The following is a 27,128-nucleotide window of genomic DNA, read 5'->3' on the forward strand; positions in this document are numbered from 1 at the left end:
GATTTTCTGAAATAACCTGTTCACACTCGAATTTTTTTGGAGGAATTTTTTTAACAATATGGTGTTTGAAGAAGACGCTAACCACCTTTTTCTCATCATCAGTCCAGGAAACGTAATCTCGAGTTTTCTTTTTTGTTTCAACTACGTTGTTTTTGCTGCAACTTGATGTAATATGAGATGCTGAAGGATTTGCAAAATCTTTTAATGCATCAAGCATGGGCTCTTCAAGTTGGTTTCCTTCACATTCCTCTTCATCTGAACTAGTTTTACCATCCTGATCAAATTGCGGTGCCAACAGATTTTCTTCTAAATCAATATCAATTTCGTCCAAATTTCTCCCTCTGAAATTAGGAGGTAAATCTGTTTCCATCATTAGCAACAGTTTGCTGATTTTTGCTGTTTGGAAGATATGGCCTTACGATGAATGATACCAGTGTGCCCATGAATGTGGCCAACTGCTCAATATCTTGGTCCGACATATGTAATAGTTGACTTATTGTTGCAAGATGCTTCCTTAATCTTCTGGTAGTAATTGCATCTGGATTTTTCAAACCTGCTCTTTTTGCATGCTTCGATAGAATCTTATACCCAATGACAGGATTATTTGTTCTTGGATTACAAAATAAGTAAGGATTGTTCGAAGGAACAAAATTATCTCTCACTTTCAGTAAAAGTTCAATGTGTTTCTGAACGTCGAAACTGAACAAAACTGGTGTCTTACGCTTTCCTTGAATGACTACTCTTCTAAACTTCTTGATCAATATTTGCTCTGTAGGCGTTACAGCATCAAAAAACTCCTCATATCCTTTTGAATTGTCTGCATCTTTATACAGTTGGACGGTAAGTCTTGCCAGCTCACCAGCTCTCTTTCTGCATAGAAGTAGTACTCTACTATACACCGTTTCCAGCAATTCCGTGTATGCCGAATCATTATTATTATCCTTTTGTAAGGACGCAGCAGCATTTTCACCTTGCTCTGCTAAAAAATCTCTAAATGTTTTTAAATCGCTAGCCAAAGGAATAACAGTAACAGAATTCATCTTCAATGCAGGTCATTAGCCGCCTGATGTGAAGTTTCGTACTTCCAATTTGACTCCACCAATAACTTCATGGTGCGAAGGTCAGATTCTACCACATTTGATAATGTAAGATCAAGCCGATTATTACTTCTGTATAAGTAAGAAATTGCAATATCACAACAATCTTTTATCGACGTGCTGATGTTCATAGCATACGTTGAAGAATTAAACTTTTCTTCTGTTGCATCGTGTTTTGCTGAAGCTTTTGCAGCTTCCACTAACACGTCAAATTTACATGGTTTGAAAGCTTGTATTAGGCTTTTAATACTTGCGTCTCTTTTTTTTTTTTTTTTTTTATTTATTTCAATCAAGAGCTTTGCTAGTTCTCTCATTTTTCTAGAAGTTACATTTACATGGTGTCTTTGGCGATGAGTTTTCAGAAAGCGTGATCCGAACGCACATATTAAAGAATCGGTTTTGGCAGTAAGGGAAATGTTATCAGGTCGCATTCTAGGAAAAACCTGTTCTCTTAGTTGTTCCTCAACCTTTACATTTTTTATCAGAAAATTTTGTGCGTCACTTTGGGAACATGGTTTAATCTCATTCTCGGGTTTCTGAGGGCAACGTTTGATGTTTCCACAACTGCCGTCTAGAGTAAAATCCAAGACAATACACACAAGGTAGTAGTTTTCTCGGCGACCCGCTGACTGCTGACCTTTTAACTGGTTTGCCTGTTCTGCAATCGCTGTTGATATAATTGCCTTTTTTTTCTTAAATTTGAAATAAGCACCTTCCTTTCTTTACTTCCGATTGGTTTGGAGATAATTCTTTGCACATCCATTTCGGAACCGTGATTTCTCACAAGATGCCTAGCAAACTGGGTAACCATTGTTTCACAATAAAAGCAGAAGTTTCGTTCTCTTTTACGTGTTGTCTTCATTATGCTGCTTACCGTCGGGTCTTCATTCTTATCATTATTCTTAAGTGAACAATCCATACGTGGAATGATCGGACTTCGAATGTTCCTTGGCGAATTTTCCACATCCGATAAAACATCCATAGACAAGGAAGAATCATCAGAGAATTGTAGATCATTTTCAGGTAAATATTCTGGGTCTTTGTCTTCGTAGGTGGTGGAAACTGAAGATGATGATGTCGGATACATGTACACTGTTCTTCAAGCGTAAAAGAGAACTAAAGGGCTTGCTTGAAAAACGAGAATTACGTTTTTTCTCTCCAGATGAATACTCCCTGTCCTTATTTTCGTATACCGTAGGATGGAAAGAGATAATATCCACATTCTTGGTTTCGTTTTTTGGTGAAACATCGATAAAAAGAGGAATGGAACGTTCCACCTTTATTCCTTGCTCCTGACCAGGATAAATTTTGTTTTCATTGAAGTAAGGATAACTTGATAGGAATTTACTGTCCAATTGGTACTGACAATCTTCAGCTTCTTCACTTTTCATTCTATCTGAAACAATGTCAAAAAGAAACATGTAAGAAGCGAAATAACAAACATTTCTCTTTGGTCTCAAAAATTGAAAGCAATATAAAATTGGACAATATTTGCATTTCTACGTATTACACGTCTTAGCTTGCGTAGGGCAAGCTACAAGTCTTTAACAAAGTTTGGAATATTACATGTAGAGACCGGATGTTAGGTAAAATGCCTATTCCTTAATATCAAAGATATGATTAAAAATAACGTTTCAAAATTTACATAAGGGTTAAAGTTTCAATTTAGCTCAATTTTATTTTGCCTATTTCGCCCCTTACTGCCTAAATAATTGCTTTAGTGCCTAATGTTGCCTGTTCTATGCATTTTCTTCAAATATGACTTCATTAGGAAAAAACTATAATTTCGTATTTGAAAGGAGGATTCTGCCTCTTCCGAGAAATATAAGATTACGACAAACTAACTTATGGATAGGTCAAGGTCAAACTTCACTACAATGAAAGAATGTCCCCGAAAACAATAACAAAGTATGATTCACATTTTCCTTTCCCACTTTTTTTTTGTTTGCAACAGCGCTGTATTCCACAGATACACGAAAAAATGTTCAGGTCTTTTTTAAAGTCCTCAGCATAGTGTTCGTATTGTAACCGGGCATGTAGTCTCTGATATCGTGTATGCGTGGTTTTGTGAGCAAAAGTTTTTTTTAAAAAAAAGATGCTTAAGGAATCCAAATTTTGCGTTGAAAATTAAATATAATTATGTGAAGACTTTCGATTGTGATGTATTTACAACTGACGGATACATACTATATTACAAGTTATGTGAAAAAACAGTGAATTGTGAGGTGAAAAAAATCACGTTACACAACATTTAAAAACTGCTAAACATAAATTTACTTCTAATGGAAAACAGAAATTAGCAAAATCTTTACTGATTAGCTGGTACGCTATTAATTGGCAGTCTCAGTTTTCTGCAGATTTTTGTAAGGCATTCATAGAAGCAGGCATACTTCTGTGGAAATTACTGTACAAAATGACACCTTGAAGAGTTTTTGGTCAAAGCACACAAATGAACAGGTACAGAGTGAGTCAACACTGTGGAAAAATTACGTAGGCGGTTGTTATTCAGGTTATTGAAAGGATTACGAAGGAAGTGAGTGGGAAAAACATGGATTTCGATCAATGAAACGACCGATGCCACGGAATGGTTCTCTGCTAATGCTGTAATCGGTATAATGGAACGAAAATATTTCTTCTAGCACGTGAGGAACTGCTAAAATCAAATAGCACAGCAACTACTCAGTTCCTCACATCCTCACTGAATTTACCTTGGCCGGATTGTGTTCAACACCAAGAAATTCTTTTGTTTATCAAGGAAGCAGGACCATGCATGAAGAAAACTGCAATAACACTTTGTTATTTTCCCAGTTATGCTTCACATAGCGTGTTCGGCAGACGCTCTACATCGAATCGCTGAGGAAATCTGTGGTTTACTCCCCGAAGTAAATGCTTTAATCTTCAATACCCCCCTCCCCCCACACAAAAACCCTCAAAACTCCACTCCTGATACGGCTGTTTAAAGAAACTGCCCCTGAACTTCATTTACCTCCAAACCTAGTAATATCAAGATGGGGTACTTGAATTTCTGCAGGTCTATATTACGTAACTAACTTTCAGACCATAGAGGAAATAGCAAATTCTCTGTCTAAAGAGGACGCCTCATCAATTCGCATAATACAACTGTTGAACAATGATCTTAGGAGAAACGATTTAGCTTTCATTGCTACCCACTCTTCAATTTTGCCAGGCGCAATAAAATTTTTGGAAGAGAGAAATAAAACCCTGTACAAGTCCCTAGAACACTTTTACTCTATAGTGGACAAAATTTGCTCTGTGCCAGGTGCCAAGGGCCATGTGGCTCATTAAAAATGTGAGAAAGTTATTGAAGCCAATAAGGACTTGCACAAACTAAAAACAATTGAAAGGCGAAAATGTGCCCAATGAATATGATCGATTACTTTTGCGTGCTTCAATTACGCCCCCATTACATCCGTGGAGGGAGAGCAATCGTTCTCAATTTTGACACATCCGATCGAAGACATAATTTACCAGTTGAAAACCTTAAAAAAATATATTGTAATCATATGCAATCGGGATGAATAATTTCTCGTGTTTACAAACCATTAGAATGTATTGACTTAAAATACACGAAACATTTTATTTTATTTTTATTTATTTTATTTTTTGAAATCTGTCAATATTTTATCTTCTGACTATTGCGTGTTGTAGTATGAACTCCTGCGTGCACAAATCAAATGTAAATTATGATCTGCTGTTTATAGTGATAAAATCCCGAAAAACTTTGGATTACTACGTATACTGATACAATGCTGTAAAACTACGGACTGCTGTGGGTACTGATAAAGTGTATAACATTTGAACTGTTATGTATAGTGATGAAAAGTGCTGTATAGAATGTAATTACCAAAGATATATATGGAATGCATGTCAAGATACGTTTTATATATACAACAAAAGAAGATACTACTATTCTATATTCTTTACACATTATATATGACTTCAATTTATTTTTTAATTGTATTGAGTATTTTATCTTCATTGTTTCGAGTTAAATTAGCTTTTTTCTTTTATTTATTTATTTTAAGTGCATATTCTCCAGGTTTTTAGTGCCTAAACGTACGATCTCTCATTATGTGGTATGCGGCCATGAAATCATACCATGTAGAAAGTCTGTTTTTGCACAATTATTTGAAGAGAGAACTTATTGGGCCTATTTCTGGCAGTAAATAGATAAAGAATCCACCCGAAACATCACTACGTTTCACTAGCCTGGAAAAATTTATGTTAATGAATCAGTCAGTTATAGTCTTAATCCAGTCAAAAAGTAGAAATGGATGCATTAATTAGGATAGAAGTTGTCTAGTCCATGTAGTGTCGTGCATCTATAGTGTGCATAAACTCTTTCGTAGCGTGTTATACTTTCTGCTGTTTTCATCCGTTACTCGTAAGATTTTACACTGAGTTCCACCAAAAGCTTTAATATTTATAGTAGTATACAGTGTCTATTTGCAGGCCTGAGGTGACGGGGTTGGTGTTCTCAACATATATTTATAAGTAGTTTAAATATAATAAATAAATGTAGGAGTACGTCGTTCATCTGTTCATGATTAGGTGAGAAGCCCTCTATTAGTTTGCGTCCCGGCCTAAAAATTCTCTCGGCTGCCCTTGATACTGTATTTTGACAGATAGAGATATTAGGAAATGTATTAATAATTCAAATTAATCAGACTATTTGGCGATTTTGGGATGTGACAATCAGGGACCAAACCGAATATATATATATATATAATTGTAAAAGCAATGGGAAAAATTAATATATAAAGCTGAAATATGTGGGCAAACTTTTGGGTTACAAGTAGAATGTTTCCTTTTCTAGATTAAATTGAGACATCAAGAAGCACGTTGGTTTGTGATCTCATTTTGAAAATAACATACTACCAATTTGAAGAAAATCCGAAAATAACATACTACCAATTTGTGAGTACCTTGTCCGAAAAGTTAACTTGCAGAAGTTACCGCACCTACTTTCTGGCACTGATTTACAGCTTACGGTTGCGTCTGGACTTCCCAGCTATGGGTGTAGCAATTCCGAAACAAATATTTAACGAGATTCGTAGGGTCAGTGAGGATACTTATGAGACAGACTTCACAACTTTTCCACGTTACTCAGCTTACATTAGTTTTGTAACCAGTTAACCTAGGCTATAGTTTATGATGCCAATAAAGTAACAATTTGCTGCCAAGAAGTTTCCTGTCATCTCATAAGTTGATGAGTAAATGTCAAATATGTGCTGTCTTATAATTTCCCTCCAAAATAATTATGAGACACCTGTTGTCCCCAGCTTTCTATATGTGATATTGAGGTATGAAGGAGTCTAATTGTAAGAGAAAGAACTCTTCATTATTTTGTATTTATTATATAAAGATACAAATATTTGGCTGAGTTGCAAGAAAATAAATAAAAGAAATTGGAAACAGCCATTGATGTTATTTTAACATTTTTGTGAGTTGACTATAATGGGCCTGGTAGGCTAATAGGCCATATTAGATAGTTTCAGGTTGCAAAACAGGCTTTTGAAACAAATTTAGACGAAGTTCTAGGCTGTTTCCTTAAAAAAAGAAAAAAAACTTAGGCTATTTCTGTCCTTATGTTCTAGTAGATTATATTGATATGCAACCTAAACTATTTAAAAAAAAATAATGTACGTCTACAACTTCGAAAGTTAGTAAGAAAAAATATTAAAGGACTACCTAAACTACAGAACACAGCTGTTTTGAAAATTAACATATTAGGATATAGAGGCAGATTCCAGCATGCGTCTCGTATTACCCTCCAGATAAGCAAAATGAGATAAAACAGTAACAAAATTTGTAATCCTGAAAGGAACGCCCAAGGGACAAATTTAACTTAATCTGGAACTGCTTTTTCCAACACCCATTGGTTTTACAATAGTGATATTACTGCACGAGTGGATATAAAAGTTAATGATAGGATTTCAAATTTCAAAAAAATTTTTTAACGAGTGTTGAAAAAGTTGGTATATTAAAAATTTTTTCAACTGAACCTAAAAAATATACACAAAACATTGTGAAGGATGCTACTAAATGGCCATGATCTTAATATGTATTTATCCTACAAGGTTGAAGATCAGTGACGGGCGTCTGATAATTATCCTCCACACGCAGTGTCTCATAATTACCCTCACTGACCCTATCTGAATCCTATGAGACCCGGATCTGGCCATCCATAAAGCTATGCTTAGTTTTTCAACCAGTGATGGACATATCTATTACAACATATCCCGTAAACATATCTATTACTGGAAGAAAATTTAAGGCTGTCCATATTTACTTTTTACCCCTCAAATGACGCCACTGCTGGGGCGGTCATGTTATTCTTACCAACCCAATACTTAACAAAAGCTCATTGTTACTTACAATATTTAAGTACATAGCTTCTTTCGTCTTCCGTTAAACCTTGGGTGGACTCGTATCCTTTTCCTCCGTCTCTGCTCCGCAGCAAATTCAGAATTTTTCTTGACCTTGAAAACTGTAAGTAAACAAAAGTTTGAAAATAATACAAATGAAACCAAGTGCTAAGTACAGTGGTAGAATTGATTCCAAGCAAGCATACACATGGTAGATTAACAAGGTTCCTACTGATCTGGAGAAATCTATTTTCCAGATTTCTTCCTGACCTTTGCTAGGAAATTCCCTGACTTTCATGACATGTGTCGGATGACGTTGACATATAAATAAGAAATAAATAACTATAAATATTTATATATGAGAATATTTATTCTGTAGAGACAAATAATAATCAGTTGCTCATACGTACAGTCAACTTACCACTCATAAAAATCTGTGCAACGTTCCATACTGTGATATTTAATGATTGGCTAAGTTGAAATTGACGTACAATTAATGTTAGAAAAATATATTTTATAAAATTTTCCTGATTTCCAGTCTTTTTTCCCTGATCTGCACCATTTTCCCTGACTTCCCTGACCAGTAGGAACCCTGATTAAGTATAGAACAGCAATTGGGGAGTTTTGTGGGAAAACAGAGTTCAAAAACTGAGTTTTGAGATAAAAGTAATTGATATATATATATATATATATATATATATATATATATATATATATATATATATATATATATATATATATATATATGTGTGTGTGTGTGTTTGTGATTCCACGAAAAAGGGAAATTTTCACTTGGAAAATTTTTGTTCCGTTGAAGGTCGCCTATTTCGAAAAAAATTTCAGATGCACTTACTACTACTAAGTGCATGTTAATTAGGTGTTCAGCAGCGCTGAATCGTTATTGGTGTAGTAAATAAAAAATAAACTTTTCAGCACCCACGGAGTTGAGACCATAGGACACGGAGTTGAGATTAGTTAACACGGAGTTGAAAATTGCTGTGGAGTTGAGAAACGTGATACATCTAGGTGATAAGTTTTGGTTTATAAGTGATTAATCTTATAATTTACAGAAAAATTAAAATAATTTTCCAATAATTTTTGTAAGTTAGAATTATTCTCCTTATGTTATTAAAATTCTAACAAACTAGAAGACACGTATCATAATTTGTTATACAAAAATACTCCAGAAAATATTGCAAACATATGAAAATATATCTAATGAAGGTTCCAAAGTGACGTACAATAAGGAAAAAAGAAATACACATACACATCAAATATTGAAAAATTACTGCGCTTTCAATATGTTGACTATCGTATGGAGAGGATAGACGTTTTACATAAGCTTAAGAAACAAATGAAGTAGTCACTAAACCTGTCTATTGTCTACTTCATTTGTTTTCTGAGCTTACGTAAACCGTCTGTCTTCTCTGTGTGATCACGTCGAAAGTTCAATACTTTTTCAACATTTGGTAAGTGTATTTGTATATTTGGTATATATACAAGGTGTTTCAAAACAATACACACATCGTTTGGGAACTGATTCCTGACACCAAGGTAAGACTAAAAGTATAGACAACCTGGGTGCACAAATGCTTCCTTTCGGAGTTACAGGCTGCCGAAAAAAAAAAAAAAAAACTTTAAAGGTCCATAGCTCCAAAACTATGAGACCTGCCGTAGTCGGGTCACGACTTCACTTAGGAACTAATATGTGCACTATCCAAAAATATGTTTCAGAATCCTGAGGTACTCACGAAGCAATTTTTATAGAGGGAGTTTGGCTATGGGCATATAATCTGAAGTACTCACCAACTACTTCCATAAAAGTTGTTGTGCAAGTACCGCAGGATTCTAAAACATGGATATTTGGATAGCGCACATACTAATTCTTAAGTGAAGTCTTGACCCGACTACGGTAGGTCCCATGGTTTTAAAGTTCATTTTTTCATGTTTTCGGCAGCCTATAACTCCGAAAGGAAGCATTTGTGCACCCAGATTGGTCTATACTTTTGTCTTATCTTGGTGTTAGGAATCACCTCCCAAACGTTGTCGGTGTTGTTTAAAACACCCTGTATAATGAACACTAAATGATAGTGTAAGGCACTCATCATTTCTCAGTTTTCTTTGGATAATTCGATCTTCTTTGTTAAGTAGCCCACATTTTCCACTCCAATGAAGGAAATGTCTTGAGGAAACAGGGAAGGGCTGTTCTAATCTACACAAATGTCAACTGCCAACGCTTTTTGAACGTCAGGTTTAGTGGACCAGGAGAAATTCCTCCCGATCCGCGTCATAAAATTGACTGTCCGTAGATTGCCCTCAGACTCTTCGACAATCCCTGAAAAGAAAACAATTAGCTGATCATAAGATAAAATTTAGTAACTCCTTGTAATCAAAAGTTTTGGCCAAATAATAATAGAAGCGAGAGTTTTTAGTGGTTTTACCAGTTAAAAAATAATTTGAATTTTACGGGGCTACCACTCATCAAAGTATATAACTGCAACTCAGTCTTCAGTTTTTGGTGGATTATCATCTGTTAAACCAACTTCACAAGAAATGTTTACATCTGAAGAAATTGTTGCCACTGATGGTGGAGAATAGTAGTTAAGTTGCCCGAGATGGAAATGAATGCAGATATCTCCTGCTAGATACATAAAACACGAAAAAGAGCAGAAATTAATTACTTGTGGTATTGTGTTACACCATGTTACTTGATGTTCCCAAAAACGTTCGTGGAGAGGAAGCTGCTGTTCGACAGATGAAATTTCTTCCTTTGAAATAGTGTATATCTTGACATCTCTGCAATGTTTTCTCATTTGTTCAATTAATGTCCACATCATATCCTTGAGCAATAAGGAATTCTGCGGTTCTTTCAAGAGTGGCCCCGACCCCCATCGGGAGCACCTTTCCCATGTCCAGTTTCGGAATATTTCCATGTAATATCCTTGCATTTTATAACTGATGTTGACATATAAGTAGCAAATTTTTCAGCAACTTGTGCGGATTTTTTCCTTTCGTAATGTTCTCTTGATGATGGTCGCCACCTTTTTATCTTTATTCTTTGCTCTCTTTCGGATAATGAGAATATGCCTTTTATTTTTCCTTCTTCCTTCCTCTTTCTCCACCTTTCTTGTTCTCCTCTTGAACTCTCCATACTTAATAGGATCATTCCTGATTACCAACCGACGTTTCTTTTCGGCTTCCCTCTTTCTTTCTAGCTTTTCCTTTTCACTTAATCGTTTTCCTGGCATTTTAATCTATGAAAAAAAAAAAAAATATTACTTCCTATAGACTATTACACAAGAAACATTTAGAAATATAAGAAATTCATTGATATTGAAAGATTTTGATGAACATTTTTTTTTTCTTTGTTAAACGCCTGCGTACCAAATTGTACGTACCGAATGTATTTTTTTCGGAATTTTTAATAAACTTCTATTGAGACTCATATGTGACAAATAATGAGTTGGAAAAAGTCACGAATTAGTTAAGAAGAAATAATCCAATATCAATCAATCAAGAGAGGAAATAAACCAATATCAATTAATATACGCACCTGCTTTCCATGCACAAAAATATTTTTCTTATTGCTTCTTTAAAAGCCTTTTGTTGGTGCGCATACTTATAGATTGAGACGTCAATAGGTTAAAAACAGACACCATCCATCTCGACTTGACTGAAGTTTTACTTCAGGCTACCTGACAGCTTCAAATCTGAACTTCCGCAAAACATTCCTTAAATGGGCTAGGACCCACCGGCCTTTGAGTGTGAATGACACGTGGTCAGCGTGTCGGCTCCTACGGCCGTTGTGATGGTCTGCGCGATCAGGTTTCAGTACATCTCTACTCAAATGAGTTTTTCAATTGCGTCACTGTGCGAAGTAAGCACCATTAATTTTTCAGCTTCCACCAGGAAACAAACCCAGAACCACGCACGAAAGGCGAGCGTACTAGTCACTAGACCATAAACGAGCTTTATTTCTATCAATATGTTGAAAGAACAAATATTTGGAAGAGCATGAGCATAACAACACTATAGGATTATCAACTCCGTGAACTTGTCTCAACACCGTGGATTCCTTAGTTTTCAGATGGACATGGAGTTGAGCACCATGGAGTTGAGAAAATCGAATATAATTTATCTTTACCGGCCCACTTTTTAACCAGTACATGTGAGTAATTGTGTACGAATTTTCTACGTTAAGTCGTAGGTTTCTCAAGGGAAAGTGGGTATATACCATACAAATACATTCAGTAATAAGTACCATGGTGTTGAGTATCAATTAATATACGCACCTCCTTTCCACACACAAAAATATTTTTCCTATAGCTTTTAACACATGCACACAACTTTTTCTGTTCTTCAGTCAAACATGTCTGCCTTGTCTTCTTGTGGATGTTGCCAATGTGGACGACCATGCTGTCTGTTGAGAGCAATGACAATTTTTTCTCATGCCATGGAGTTGAGACGAAATAGAGGTGACAGAAACTAAGCATAGTCAAGCTTTCGGAACTAATCGTTATAAAGGTTTACTTTCCATAAAACCGAAACATTGAAGTGTTCTCTTCCATTTAATTACCATTAAATGATATTTAATTTGCGACTTCAGTTGTAATTTATTGGTTAAAATCAGTCAACTGTAGTCTGTGACAGCCCACGGTGTTGAGAAATCTGGATAATAATTAATTTTTTACGTATGTTTCGTGTTATATTTGCAAACTGTCGGCATACCTACAGTTGCATGGCATACCTACTTTGTGACGGTTATTACCAAACAAAATAAAAATGAGGTGATTCTTTCTCGTAGTAGTTTGAAGAAATGCCCGTGACAGAAAATTTCCCTTTTTCGTGGAATCACCCATATATATTTTCAAAGCGATTTTTTTTATAATCAACCTTGTCCCACCCTTTTCCTTGTTCCCTCTCTTCTTTCCAATTATTGCAAATAAAGGATGATGAAAAAGGCTAAAGAAAAATAAAATGCGATGATGATAGCCCGTTTCGGTTAAAGTCTTCAGATGCCGAAACTGAAGAGGCGAATCTGAGCATTAAAAAATAAATAAATAAATTACCAATTTAATCGAAAAGTGCAAATGTCTTTTGGCTTTCTGATTCTCATATGTAACATACATTTTTTTATAACTGTAAACGATATAATGCATGTAAATAATGGTGCCAATTATGCCCAAGGTGACAAACATAACAGAAAAATGTCCAGAACTCCGTCCATTTCAAAGATATCCGAACGAAAAGGCCAAATCTTCACAAGCACATGGTGCTTCAAATAAACACTTTTACGCCAAAACGACACGAGACGCATCGGATCGCTTTCCCACCAAAAATTCTCAATTGCAAAAGCTGAAAAATTACAGTAAAAATGAACTTTCTTTTTAAATTTAAAATAAGACCACGAATAATGTGGGCGAATGGAAGGCAACTTAAAATAATCCAAAAATTTTTCCATTTAACCCGAAACTGTTTTCCTTTTTTTTTTTTTTTTTTTTTTTAACACATGTCTTTCTACCAGAAAATGTGCAAACCACCGCAACAGCTGGGATATGAACATGTTTTAGACTAATTATTCTAGTTCCCAGTAAATGAGACTTTAAATAGACCGTATTGTTCATATGCCAGCCTTCAATACCTCTTGCAAATTTTCCTCACAATAGCGTGTTTAGTTTAAACGCAGGAGGTCCGGATTTGATTCCCCGATGGAGTTCATGTGGTTCGGATTCCACGTTAATCAGTAGGTCACGTCTCATATAGCCTCGCTGCTGAAAGAGATGTTAAACTCAAAATCAACTCAACGTTTAAACGCACGCAAAAATGACCCTTAATAGGAAGTGTGGTTTGCACGCTTTGCTCAAATTTAAGACTGGAAGCAAACACTGATCCATGTTCTGAGAATCTAAATTTAACAGACGCCTGTGTTTGTTAATAAAGTATTATCTATTAATTTCTAGATTGTTCCTACTCGATTATTCGGTTGAATTGATAAACTGCAAAGAATATTACTTCTTACCTCTGTTGCCTGCTAAGTACGATGCTAAAAATTATTGAGTAACAACTGTTGAATTTTATTCTGGTTATTTAAACATTTCTTTCAAGTGCTTGAAAATATACCAGTATAAATGTTCTAGAGTAGACTTTGCGTCCTGATCGAACGTCTAAGTATTCATCTTTACCGCTCTATTTCTACATTTTTGCTATGACATCCTACCTAACCTCTAATGGAGTCGAAACTCGTCTGTGACTGCATGGTTAGCGTACGCGCCTCGGGCGCGACACACTCATGTTCGATTCCTAGTGGGAGCTCAGGTAGTTCGGACTTCACGTTAAACTATAGGTTCATGTCTCATGTAGCCTCGGTGTTGAAAGGGTCATAAAACTTAAATACAATTCAATCTAGTGGAGTTAGTGAGGAGCAAAGGGGTGTAAGTGACTTTTGTAATAAGGTCTATTTTGTTCAGAAAATATAAATAAACTAGAAGGTGAACCACGTCGCAAGGCATTTGTGGGTGTACCTATGAGTGGACTAAGACGTGCTTAAGAATCTAGTTTATATATTTTGCTGCAGAGGATACATTTTCTAAACATAAATAAACCTTATTCCCAATGTCACTTACATCCCTCTTCACCTCGCTCACAATTTTATGGGTTTAGCTAAAGCCATCCCATCCCAGCGTAACTAGAAATTTAGAAAATTTTTCACGAGAAAAGAAATAGATATGGCACAAGCTAACTTTGCACTTTGAAACCGTTGCTTTCCGAGTGAGTGAGATGAAAACGAGAGGAAATGGTTGATACTACGCATGCTCAAGATGTGTTGCCAACCGCGATTATTCAAACTTCTCAGTAGTAAATCCTAGCCATTAATAATAATAATAAAAAAAAAGTAGTTTATTACTGAATGTCTGCCTATTTGGGAGCTATCACACATCCTCTCCACTACCTTTGATAATTATGGACCATCGTCTTGTCTTTCTTCCTCAAAGCAAGCTCTGACATTATATACCATTTCCCAACTTTGACTTCTGATCGTAGCACCGTTCCCGATTTTTTTTTAAAGTTCGTTTATCTTCCGTAGTCATAGCATTAATTAACCAAAGTACAAGAGAATTTCAAGTCAATTATTAAAATTAAAGAATAATTGAACGTAGCATACACCTGAACATGCCGACGTAAAAAATAGTAAAGAACAACTCATACAAATATCCCCACACAATGCCAGATATTAACACACAAAAGAGATACACATGATACTTTAAAATAGTTTTACAAAACAAAAGTTCAGTTTTATATACATCACCAACAAAATGCTAAGTAGTACTGAGTGGTAAACATTCTTTCACCCTTCTTATTTTTAACCTTTGGGTTATAAAAAAAAAAAAAAAAAAAAATCTTCCCACACAGCTGTTGGTCAGCAGAACACATGGTACATTTTGGCAATCGTAGCGTTCCATTCGCTTAAAACAAGAGACATGGCTCACTCAGCCCTCGAAAGAAGATATTTCCGATGCATGATGAGGTTTGTCCTTTGGGTGGGTTTCGTGTAGTGTGCTGGTAGATTGAAAATGAGGAGTTTGTGGTTACGAGGGTGTTATTATCGTACTCTGTCTGGTCCAGTGTAGTGTGTATTCTGTATAGACTAGTGCAACGTCTACTAGCAATGCTCTAGATATATACACACATGAAAAAGTACAACGTACGAATTATGAATAATAAATCACATTTTAGATTCATGGCGAATATTTATTTCAGTTGGCAACGCTGATAACGACTTCCCTACCTCTCAAATCATGGTCAGATGGCAGCCAAATCGCGAAGAGCATTCCGTCTCTCAAGTGCAAAGTTGTTGTGCGCCGTGTCTAACAAAAGTTGACTTCGAGTTCTGCAACCTAACCAAACCAAATCTAAGGTAACATATCAAACTTAACCTAAAGGGGACGGCTCAGTGGTAAGGGCCGGTGCAAGGGTCGATGGTTCGTAACTTCGTTGGTGGACGGCATCATGTCTGTCGGTATTCTCAGGGTTCTCGTTTCCTCCCACTTCTCATTCCACCAATGCATCTTCTTCATTCACTACCAGCGTCTACTTTAGCCCTACGTAGCACAATCGTGGGACGTTAACCTAAAGATATCATTTCATTAACCTAACCTAAAGTAACCAATTTTCACTGTTTACACTTGCTTTTGCAGTGTTAAAAAGTAAAGGTGGATGGCTATAGGGCTGCCACTTATTCCTTCGATCACTGTATATTCAATTTTAAAGCCTTACAAAGAAGGAAAACAATAGATCAAAACAAACACTACAAACATCGGAACGTCAAGGCACACGAAAATGAAAGGAAAAGTACAAATATATACTAAATTATATTACATTACATTACGTTAGAAGTCACTTGTGTTGCAGACTCAAACAACGAGGTAAGTAGTGGATCTAACAAATGTTGCACAATCGACTAAATATACTGATGGCCTGCGTTCTAATAAGGCACTTTGTACTTTATTTTAAAAAGGGCGACGCCTGTACTAGAAGGCAACCTAACCGAGCCTAACTAACCTCTAACCTTTTTTATGTTCTAATCTGACAGAATGTTGGAACTATTTCCTGGCGGGCTACGTATGCATATTTAAAAAAAACAAAAAACAACAAGAAAAAAGCACGAATTGTCACAGCCTACACATATATGAGACTTTTTTCGCCACTTTCTCATAACAAATGCACCTTTCCGCCAAACAGTCCCTTCCGCCTGAAGAGTGCTCCTTAAAGCATGACATAAAACCAACGACTGCACTCACCTTTTGCACTTTAAGCATTTCATTCACCTGACCTTCACTCCCCCCCCCCCTTCCCGCAAAAGAAAATCCATTTCATTCTGTAAATTTTCAAAATTTGGTTTGAGTCTGCAACACTTAACCTCGTTAGGTTAGAGCTTACCTTCAGAACCTACAACTTACTCCTCTTATACAAGTATTACACTTTTCTGGATTTCAGTTCCTATTTTCAAAAGAAAGAAAAAAGAACTATATTTCATCCGCTAAATTTTCCAAAATTAGATTGGCGCTCTGGCAAGCTGCCCCTTATTGGGTGTAATAAACATCTGCATACTTATAAGTAGGCCCAATGTGCAGACTTTTACAGTATAAAAGGCTTTGTCATCTTCAACATCGTTTCTTCGCAGTAGAGGGTAAAAAAAATAAATTTGTGAATTTTTCTTAGCCGTGATCTTAAATTTTCTCTGGTACTTGTGTTACAAATTACGAAGTAAGTAGTAGAACATCAAACAAATCTTGCTGAATCGACTATACTGATGACCTGTGTTCTAATATAGTACCTTGCACTTTAATCTTCTTTTTATATACTTCAAAAAAAAAAAAAAAAAAAAAAAAAAAGAACTCTTTAGTTTAACGTCCCATGGTTATGCAGCAGTGGGCTAAAGGAGACAGTGATAATGAATGAAGGAGATAAATTGGTCGAATGAGAAGTGAGAGGAAACGAGAGAACCCCAAGGAAATCCACGGACATGTCATCTACCCCGGCTCACATGGCCGGGGTCGAACCATAGACCTTCACACTAGAGGTAAGTCTACCACTGAGATCCCCCCCCCCAAAAAAAAAAACTTGAAAAGATGCGCGAAATGTCACAACCTTCACATATACGCGCCCGCCATCCCACACTACATTTCAAGCCCTTTTTCCACATTGCAGTCGACTAAATATCACTATACTGATGGCCTACGTTATAATATGACCCCTTGCACATTATTTTCTTTAAAAAAAAAAAAAAAAAAATGACACAAAATATCACAACCTTCACGTACACGATCTTTTCTCCCATAACAAGTGTGCTTTTCCGGCAAATACCCCCTTCCGCCTCTAAGAAACCGTGCCCTTTAAAACATCACACAAAACCAACAACCACAATCACCCCATTTTCTGTGCAGGTTTACTTTTGGCGCACCACACGAAATAATTGTTGAAAAATTAAACTTCTTTTACTAATTTTCCTTCTTATCGTTTCTTAAATAATTTGCTCTGGGTGACATGAAAACATAACATGGCATACTCCAGGGGGTTACACTAAGCAATTGTTGAAAAATTACAATTCTTTTATGATTTGCGTATAAATACAGTGTCCGGGATTAGTGTTGTAGAAAAACGTTTTTTTTTCTGTGAAGTTTTCTTTCAATAAAAAACATCGTTCTTTTTCATGTTTTTTTTTCAAATGTCTGTTTTTTTTTCTGGCGACTATTATTTATTGATTTATGTTACATATTATTGAAATAATCAACAGAACTTGAGTCAAAGCCCTCGTAACTTACAAATCCTATGTTTCTTTTTACCTATACGAGCAAAATTGTGTCATTATTCCTTTCGGACCCAAGTCATTTTTGGCGTTTTCCTACATTTTCAGTTAGTGACATATTGCTCAAGAACCATTCACTCGATTGACATTGTTAAGGCCTTGTTTTTTAGAAAATGGATGTGGCTATTTTTTGGTTTAAGTTGCATTGCAGTGTTGCCAACAGGTGGGAAATTATTGAGGGAAATGTAGGGGTGAAAATTTACAAAAAATTCCCTAACCGAATTTCAATTTTTTTTTGTAACTAGCACTACTGCTACCATATGGGTTCAAGTCACCTAAAAAAGTTCTTTGGTGTGTTAACAGGGTACAGTGCAATCCTCAAGTTTCTGGCTTCCATTCAAAGAAAGAAAGAAAAAATTCTCTGTCATCATACACATGAAGTTTTGACACTTTTTACGCCTCAGAAGCAAAAAATCAACAGTTATGCCGGGGCTACAGCTTCTCTAATTATCCTATTGAAGCTTTTTATGGTGCGTTTTGTAGGGCAAAGAGAAAGCTTTCAGGTAGTGGTACCTTTCTTTCAATGTAGCCAGCAAGAGGGTAATAATAGAGGGGAAAAGGGAAATTTTCTGAATTTCTCACCTAAAATCGGGAATTAATTGTTTTGACCGAAACACTGCCACCAGACAAGACAAAAGCTATCTGACAATAAGTCTTGCTACTCCAAGAATATATTCTACAAGTATCATGGCGATGTCTAACAAAGTAACCATGAAATTTAAAAAAAATATCTCATTCTACCTCAGAAATTCACCATTTTCTTACCATTTCCAAAACATGGTTTATTATAAACCTCAACTGTACTTCTCCTAATTATTCTAGTGAAACTTTTTATGGTGCGCTGTGTAGGCTAAGGACGAAGCTTTTAGACACTGGTGCGCTTGTTAGAGTGTAGCCAAAAAGAGGGAGATAATAGGAACAAAAAGGGATTTTGTTTCCAAAATTTGCCCCTAAAATCTGGAATTAAAATTTTCTGTAGCTAGCAACACTGCTATCAGACAGACAAAAACTACCTTAAAATAAGCTATGGTATCCCTCTAATATATCCTATAAGTATTGTGATGATATCTAATAAAGTAAGCATGTCAATAGAAAATATTTCATTCTACCTAAAAAAAATCAGTTATTTTCCAATTAGATAACAAGGTCTACTGTAAACCTCAACTGTACTTCCCCTAATTACTCTATTGAAACTTTCTATAGTGCGTTGTGTAGGGCAAAGACGATACTTCCAGATACTGGTACGTTTGTTCCGATGTAGCCAACAAGAGGGAAATAATAGAGACAAAACAGATGATTTTCCCGAAATTTCCCCCTAAAATCTGGAATTTTTCTGCAGCTGGCAACACTGCTACCAGACAGACACAAACTATCTTAAATTAAACATTATTACACCACTAATATATCCTACTAGTATTATGGCGATATTTAAGGAACAAAGCTTCTTATTACCAAAAATATATTACGGTAAATATAAAAGGGAATAACTAGAAAAATCAAGGGTTAGAACCTAAATACGAATTTTTCGTGCGCCCCCTAATTACCCCATTGTAAAGATCTGTACTTGTGTTTGTTAAGTAAGGACAAATGTTCGATTGTAGTAAGTTGACTTGCACTCGGACGTATAGATACGGATTTATAAACAAAAATCTCGAATTTTTTGCCCAAATTTAGGGAAATTTTAATTTCCCTAATTGGCAACACTATGCGCAGGCCCGTCCAATTGATGTTAACAGTTAGGTATCCATCCGAGGTATCTATCTGGCAAATCTTAAGGAGGTCTTTCTACAACGAAGCTACAGGGGAAAAAATGAAGTAAAGGAAATTCGAAATTAGAAAATTCTCGAATTTTTGACTGGGGTGAAATTTGAGAAGGAAATTCGACACCAGAAGAAAAAGAAATTAATACGATAAAACTATGGTGCAACCAAATTTGGCAAGAATAATATCCCGATATCTTAATTAGTGTCCATACAGGAGCGGATTTAAAAAGTGACACACCCGTGTGTGCCACTTTGGGCACCTGGGTCACCGAGTGTACATGTGATTACTTTTGTTTGACTACTAACCCGTGTTGTTGTTGTAGTTATAGTCTCGACTAATAATAATATCGTTGTTGTAAACAATAACTTTATAAGGAAAATTTTCTCTCCTTTTTACATCTTACAAGGGAACCTTCCGAAAATGATAGTTGCAGGGAAAGATGTGGCCTATGCCAGTTGAAAGAGCTGTAACAGAGATGTTCATTCCCAAAAAATTAGCTGCCCATAGCAATAAGTTCAAGAAATATAAGGGGTAAAAGTTCAGGAAACAGCAAGGTTGAACAAAGGGGGAAAAGTGCAAATTCCGCAAAAAAGGGGGGGCACGGCAAACTATAATACTGACAAGTGATGTATAGAAAGAGACTCCCCACAATAGGGAACAAATGAAGGCCACCAGTGGGGTTAACAGTGTTGCTAACTGCAATGAAAAGTACATGTTTTGCAATGAGCACTGTATGAAGTGAGTGCAATATTCTGTGTCAACCTGTAATGTAGAAGATAAGATATGACGTGTATAATCAGTGGTACAATATAACAAAATAGAAAAAAAACAGAAGTACGAAAAATACTGAAAAGACGATGTTGGCCATAATGCGCCACATTTGATCACGAGCTGTGCATATTAGAATGAACAAAACAAGAAAGCACCAATTATGCAGGAAACCGACGTACCTAGAGTCGAAAAGAAAAACGAGTTCCAAAGTTGGCAACACTGGCCATGAACATCCAGACAATTCTAATATAGTTAGGCCACTCGCTTCACAAAAAGAAAATTCCGGCAACAGGCATCACTCGGAATGCATCCATGCTAGAGTGATTGAGGCAATGTCAAGTCGGGGAACATGAAATGGTTGGGTTGAGATAACAACCGATAATAGAAATAGTGAACATTATGTCATGGTTGGGTCGTATGTGGGATTACACATGGTGTCCCAGCAAACTTTGTGACCTGCAAGATTTGCGAAACGAACAAAAATGTGACGGATTCAGTTGTGCAGGTATGTACCAATGTCAGTGGGTGATAAAAGTCTGTGAGAAGCAAGTGCCCCCATGATCCCTATCATAGGGCCCCAGGAGCCAACTTCAAACTTTCAAATGGCAACAGAGACCGATTGGTACCTCTTTCGATAGATCATGGAATGTGCAACAACACCTATAGGAAACATTTGCTATATGAAGCATGGTTTTCAAAATAGCCGAAACAAATATATGCTGTGTATTAACATGGCATCGAACATTGTGATCTCAAATTGCTGCGAAGCGAAAAGAGATGTTGCAAATCCAATTGCACAGGAGTGTAATCATGTCGAGGGCCAAGAAAACTTTGTAAGAAGCAAGTCCCCCAGGGCCCCATCATAAGGCTCGAGGGGTCAACCGCAACATTTCAAATGGGAACAGGGGCGGATATTTCTCTGGATAGATGCAACACCGCCTATAAGGAACATTTGCTATATGAAGCACGGGTTTCAAAATGGCCGCCAAAAATGCACGTTGTTCTTGTCACCTAAAAGATAGTTTTGGCGGTCAATTTTAAATCCCATATGGTAAATATTTCTGATATGCGTTGTTGCATATTCCAAGATTTTCGAAAGAAATATAACTCGACCGATGGTGCTATTTGAAATTTTGAAGTTGGCCCCTGGGACCCTATGATAATTGACTTGGGGGCACTTGCGTCTCACAGAAATTTGTCTCTCGCTGACATGGGTACATTCCTGCACAACTGGATGTGTCACATTTTTTACGCTTTGAAACTATTTCAGTCGCAGAATTACGTGGGACACTGGATATATCATATAGGCGGTGATAGTACTGCAGACAGCAGCACACAGCAGATCAAGCCATTGATTATGTTTGCTTTCTACAGGTGTGAATATGTGATAGAAAGACCACCAAAGGTTCCGACACCTCTAGAGTACTGTTTCGAGACATTCACAGGTGATCATTGTACCATGTGTGACGGATTGGCAATATTCCACTGTGCTCACTGCAAATGTATCTTCTGTTTGGACCATTGTCTCATCGAACAATGCACATACAATGTTGACGAGCATGTACAAATGATGCGAAGGCTAATGCCTGTAGCCGGATTTTTCTTTTTGTGAAGCGAGTGGCCTAACTACATTAGAATTGTCTGGATGTTCATGGCCAGTGTTGCCAACTTTGGAACTCGTTTTTCTTTTCGACTCTAGGTACGTCGGTTTCCTGCATAGTTGGTGCTTTCTTGTTTTGTTCATTCTAATATGCACAGCTCGTGACCAAATGTGGCGCATTATGGCCAACATCGTCTTTTCCGTATGTTTCGTACTTCTGCATTTTCTATTTTCTTTTGTTATATTGTACCACTGATTATACACGTCATATCTTATGTTTTACATTACAGGTAGACACTGAATATTGCACTCACTTCATACAGTGCTCATTGCAAAACATGTACTTTTCATTGCAGTTGGCAACACTGTTAACCCCACTGGTGGCCTTCATTTGTTCCCTATTGTGGCAAGTCTCGTTCTATATATCACTTGTCAGCATTGTATTTTGTTATGCTTCCTTTTTTTGCGGAATTTGCACTTTTCCCCCCTTGTTCAACCTTGCTGTTTCCTGAACTTCCACCCCTTATATTTCTTGAACTTATTGCTATGGGCAGCTAATTTTTTGGGAATGAACATCTCTATTACAGTTCTTTCAATTGGCGTAGGTTACATCTTTCCCTGCAACTATCATTTTCGGAAGGTTCCCTTGTTAGTTCCAACACTGTTGGTGAGAAATGCAGGGTGTTTCAAAATGAATATCGGGGTTTTAAGTCTTCGTACTACTTATTACATTTTACGTACAATTATAAGCAATGCATCAAGTAAAAGAGCACCTCAAACAGTCTTTGCTACAAGTGTTCGATGTGAGATTCATTCGTCACACGGTACACATCTAGTCGATAGGCGAGAAAGGCCCATAATCTTTCCGCCATATGGCACAAAACACATTCAATTTAAGAGAGTCTCGTTTCAACTGTATCACCTCCTGAGGATTTGCTGACCGCCAGATGCAAACATTATGAGTGTTCACATTAGCTCTTAGGTGAAATGTCGATTATCACTAAAGACGACACGATCCAGAAAATCTTCATTGTTATGCAGCAATAATTCACTTGCGAAATTGGCACGTAAATCGTACACTGTAGGCTTTAGACCTGTAGCAACTGCAAACGATATGGACGTAGTTGCAAGCGTCTCCTTAATATTCTTCACACAGACGGTTGCACTGTACAGATTCTGTCTTTATTAAAACACAAAAAGCTTTCTGCTCTCTAGTCTCCATGTTTGCTACTTGCTTTTTCTAACGGCAGATAGAAGAAACAATGCGTGCACATGCGTGCGTACAAAACTGTTTGAGCTGCTCTTTCATTTGATATAATATTTATAATTGTAAGTTAATTGTAATAGAGATTACAAAGTTTCAAAACCCTTATATTAATTTTGAAACACCCTGCATTACTTCAAATTGAGTCATCCTATATTAATGTCTGGTATATACACAAGAAGTGCCATTATTATCAACGATTAACTTTCATCATCATACACACATCATCATCATACGGCCATAGGCAATTTGTCGCTCCGTGCAATGGCATAATTTGCCGACTCCCCCTTTATCCAGAAAAAACAAATCTTAAAAGTCATCATGTTAAGTATGCTACTCCAGCATGAACAACGAAGAGGAGGGTAAGTGTAGTCGCATTCAGAATGGCTTAAATACTTACTAAAAATGCAATCCCGTTGTGTGTTTTTTTTTTTCTTTAAATATTAATCTATTATGCTAGTGAAAGATAAAACAAACACATCTGCAGAAGAAATATGATAATCCTTTTTATAGAATTCAATATCGAGCTCCAATTCCAATGTATCGGTTTGCAATTCCAGTGCAACTAGTTCTTTTATCTTTATTTCTTGATTTTTCTTCTACATCTGTTAACATTTTAAAAAAAAAAAAAAAAAAACTTGTTTTTGTCAGAAACAAGTTTCTTATCATTGAAGATAGAAACAAGACTAGTTGTCATATCAAAACTGTGATAACTTACTAAATGGAACAGATATTCGCTACTATTCAAGAATTGAATTCTTGCATTTGAAAAGAATCAAGCAATTTGTGCTCGGATTGATTCGACCATTTGCTTTAGCATTGTCCATGTGACCTTAAACTAATGCAACCTAAACATAATTTATGAATGTAGTATTCAAATAGAATTTCAGCTTAGTAAATGTAACTACCATCATCATGAAGTCTGTTTCCAACAAGAAATATTTAATTTAAATAATATACTTATAACTAGATACCGGATGTTAGGCAAAATGTATATTCTTCAATGCCAAAGATATGATCAAAATTAACGTTCTAAAGTTTATATCGAGGATTATAGTTTCAATTTAAGCCAACTTTATTTTGCCTATTTCACCCCTCACTGCCTAAATAATTGCTTTAGTGCCTAATGTTGCGTATTCTATCATTTTCTTTGAAATAAGATTTAATTGAGAAATATATATATTTTATATACTGTAAATAACACAAACACGTAGTATATTACAATCTCTCTCTCTCTCTCTCTCTCTCTCTCTCTCTCTATATATATATATATATATATATATATATATATATATATATCTCAAGCTTCGTTTTTTACATGTAGAATGAAAGAAGACATTAACAAATAGGTATATTGCTATATTCTTTGAACACTATTTTGAACGAATCTATTTTTTAAAATTGTGTTGATGCCTATTTTACTGCTTATTTTTTAAATTTTAAGTGCCTTTTTGCCTGCCTATTTTCCAAGTTTTTAATGCCAAAACATCCGGTCTCTACTTATAACAGACTTTGCCGAACCCTCCAAACTTGCCGCTCCATGCAACTGCACGCGTTACAGATATGGTAGAGCCTGCTCTGCATATCATATATATATACTCGATAAATTATTTAAAAATACTATTAGGCAAATTAGTATTAGTTTTTCCCTTTAGACAAGTAATTTGAATTTTATACTGTTCGTGACATTATTTTCGTATATATTAAAGGCCTGCTTTCACGAAAAAACAAAATTTCATTTCTACTTTTATTTCTTAGTTGATATTGATGAAAACTGCTGAAACCCGAATTGTTAATAGATATGGTATTCATGTAAATTGTACAATATTTGTAGCGTATCAGTATCGAGCGTTTAATTTATGTTGCATTTTGCGGTGATTACACCTACATAAAAATATTTCATACTTAAATCGACGTAAGATGCATTACAAATGACTATTTAAAAAAAAACGAAATTTTGGAAAAAAACGAGAGGCGTTTTTTCGAAGAAAAAAAACGTACATTTCTGAAAAAATACGAATGTTTTTTTTTCTGTTTACAACACTATCCGGGATGTATGCATAAAAACTACAGTGCGAAAAACAAAACAACATGTGCTAGGTGGCCACTAAAAACCTTTCTAATCGAAAACCTTTTAAGTTTTACGTCCCACGATTATGTCGTTTAGACTAAAGGAGACGGTGATGATGAGAGATGAGTGAAATGGTGGAATGAAGAAAGTGGGAGGAAACGGGTGAACCCCGAGAAAACCCACGAGCACGATGTTTGTCCACCACAAAGTCCACACGGCGTGAGCTGGGATCGAACCAGGGACCCCAAGCACCGGAGGTGAACGCTCTACTACTGAGCAACCGCGCCCCCCAGCTTTCTAATCGAGTCAAGGCAGGGCGAAGCTGCGGGTCCGAGCGTCAGCGAGAGGATGCGTCTAAAGAGAGCAGGCGCATCAGCGAAAGTGGTTATACCCATAAGCGAATGGATTTCGGCAGTGATACGAGTTTTAATAGCACTTGCCATGGTTTGATACTAGTAACACTCTTGCTTGTAAATATAAAATATAGCTCTATACACTGTGCAGAAATACACTGGCGGTGGAAAATAGTTTCACCTTTCATATGCATTCACTTATTTTATCCGTCGTAAAGCACTTGTAATGATTTTACACTAATAACCCTACACTGGTAAACATTAAAAAAAAAAAAAAAAAAAAAAAATGAAATGAAATCTTTAAGTTTTACGTCCCACGATTATGCCGGTTAGGCTAAAGGAGACGGTGATGATGAGAAATGAGTGATAATGGTGGAATGAAGAAAGTTGGAGGATCCGGGAGAAAACTCACGAGAACGGTGTTTGTCCACCACAAGGTCCATACCGTAAACATAAAATACAGAGGTAAATACTTTGTTTTTAATTCTATCGCTCGCAAAAACTAGTTCTTTATAAATATGTCCTTTCATGCAAGGTATTGAAATTTACCTGTATATCTTCCACAATGTAATGCGCCAAAAGCAAAGCAGCACCTCCCCTTTTTTCACTTTTAGCATTACACTCACCTCTCTTTCACACAATCCATTTCTTCTCTGTACAAGTTAACTCTTTTATCCCCTTAAAAACGTCGTTTCTAGTGCTGCATGCAATATTACCAGAAATATTGACACTAACCCACCACGGTATATCACATTTTGCGGACGTTTACCCACTGATACGAAACTGCGATTTTTTTTTCTTCAGGAAGAGCAGGTAGTATCTATGATTTTAAACATTTCCTAACGTCCGGAAAATATGTACACTTGTGCTTAAATAAAAAAGTAACTTCAAGCGGGCAGAAATATTTTTCCAACCTTTCTGACATGCTTTTCTCAACGAATTCGTAACATATTTGCAAATATCAAAAATTTACTTTTGGTTGTTTACTAACAGACATACATACTTGTAGTGAAAATGTACAATACTTTCCTTTCATATTCTGTTAGCTATAGGTATAAAATATGTGCTCTATAAAAGAATATGTAAAATGATTCTTACCTTGTCTTCCATTTCTTTGACGTTGATTCTTATTGCTTCTAATTCCAAAATCTATTACAAATCTTCTTTGAGTGCGCGTCTAAACAAAACAAAGCGCATGCTCGCAACCAATGGTCATAGCTACCAACTGCGAAGTTAGAATTTCCGGGGCCTCAGTGCGCCTTGATATGTATGGAACTATACTCTCGAGAGGTTATACACTCGCGACTGTCGCGCACCTCCCGATGGAACCCTAAACTGCTGTTATACCAAAAAATGTTATCCCAGCACCATTGCGACCACCAAAGTCAATTTTCAAAGTTGATTTCTACGCATTACTGGTGGCAAGAGTAGACCATCTAACACGGTTTCCCAC

The 27,128-nt window shown here is 36.2% G+C and overlaps 2 protein-coding genes across 3 annotated transcripts in view; one reads left to right on the forward strand and one right to left on the reverse strand.

Moving 5' to 3' along the window:
- The window catches only part of LOC145670279 (putative cytosolic Fe-S cluster assembly factor AAEL012261), a 262,772-nt gene that overhangs the window by 14,585 nt on the left and 221,059 nt on the right, over positions 1-27,128 (forward strand). The gene's annotated exons all lie outside the window — the stretch shown is intronic.
- Positions 1,819-26,992, reverse strand: LOC145670280 (uncharacterized). Its single transcript, XM_081738720.1, has 3 exons — positions 26,774-26,992; positions 7,497-7,608; positions 1,819-2,493 (listed from the first exon to the last, which is right to left on the reverse strand). Exons 1-3 carry the CDS (start codon positions 26,783-26,785, stop codon positions 2,117-2,119), a joined length of 501 nt encoding a protein of 166 aa, XP_081594846.1. The 5' UTR covers positions 26,786-26,992; the 3' UTR covers positions 1,819-2,116.

Source organism: Thermobia domestica, chromosome 14 (assembly GCF_964235325.1).
Source record: "Thermobia domestica chromosome 14, izTheDome1.hap1.1, whole genome shotgun sequence".
In the NCBI taxonomy this organism is placed as follows: Eukaryota; Metazoa; Arthropoda; class Insecta; order Zygentoma; family Lepismatidae; genus Thermobia; species Thermobia domestica.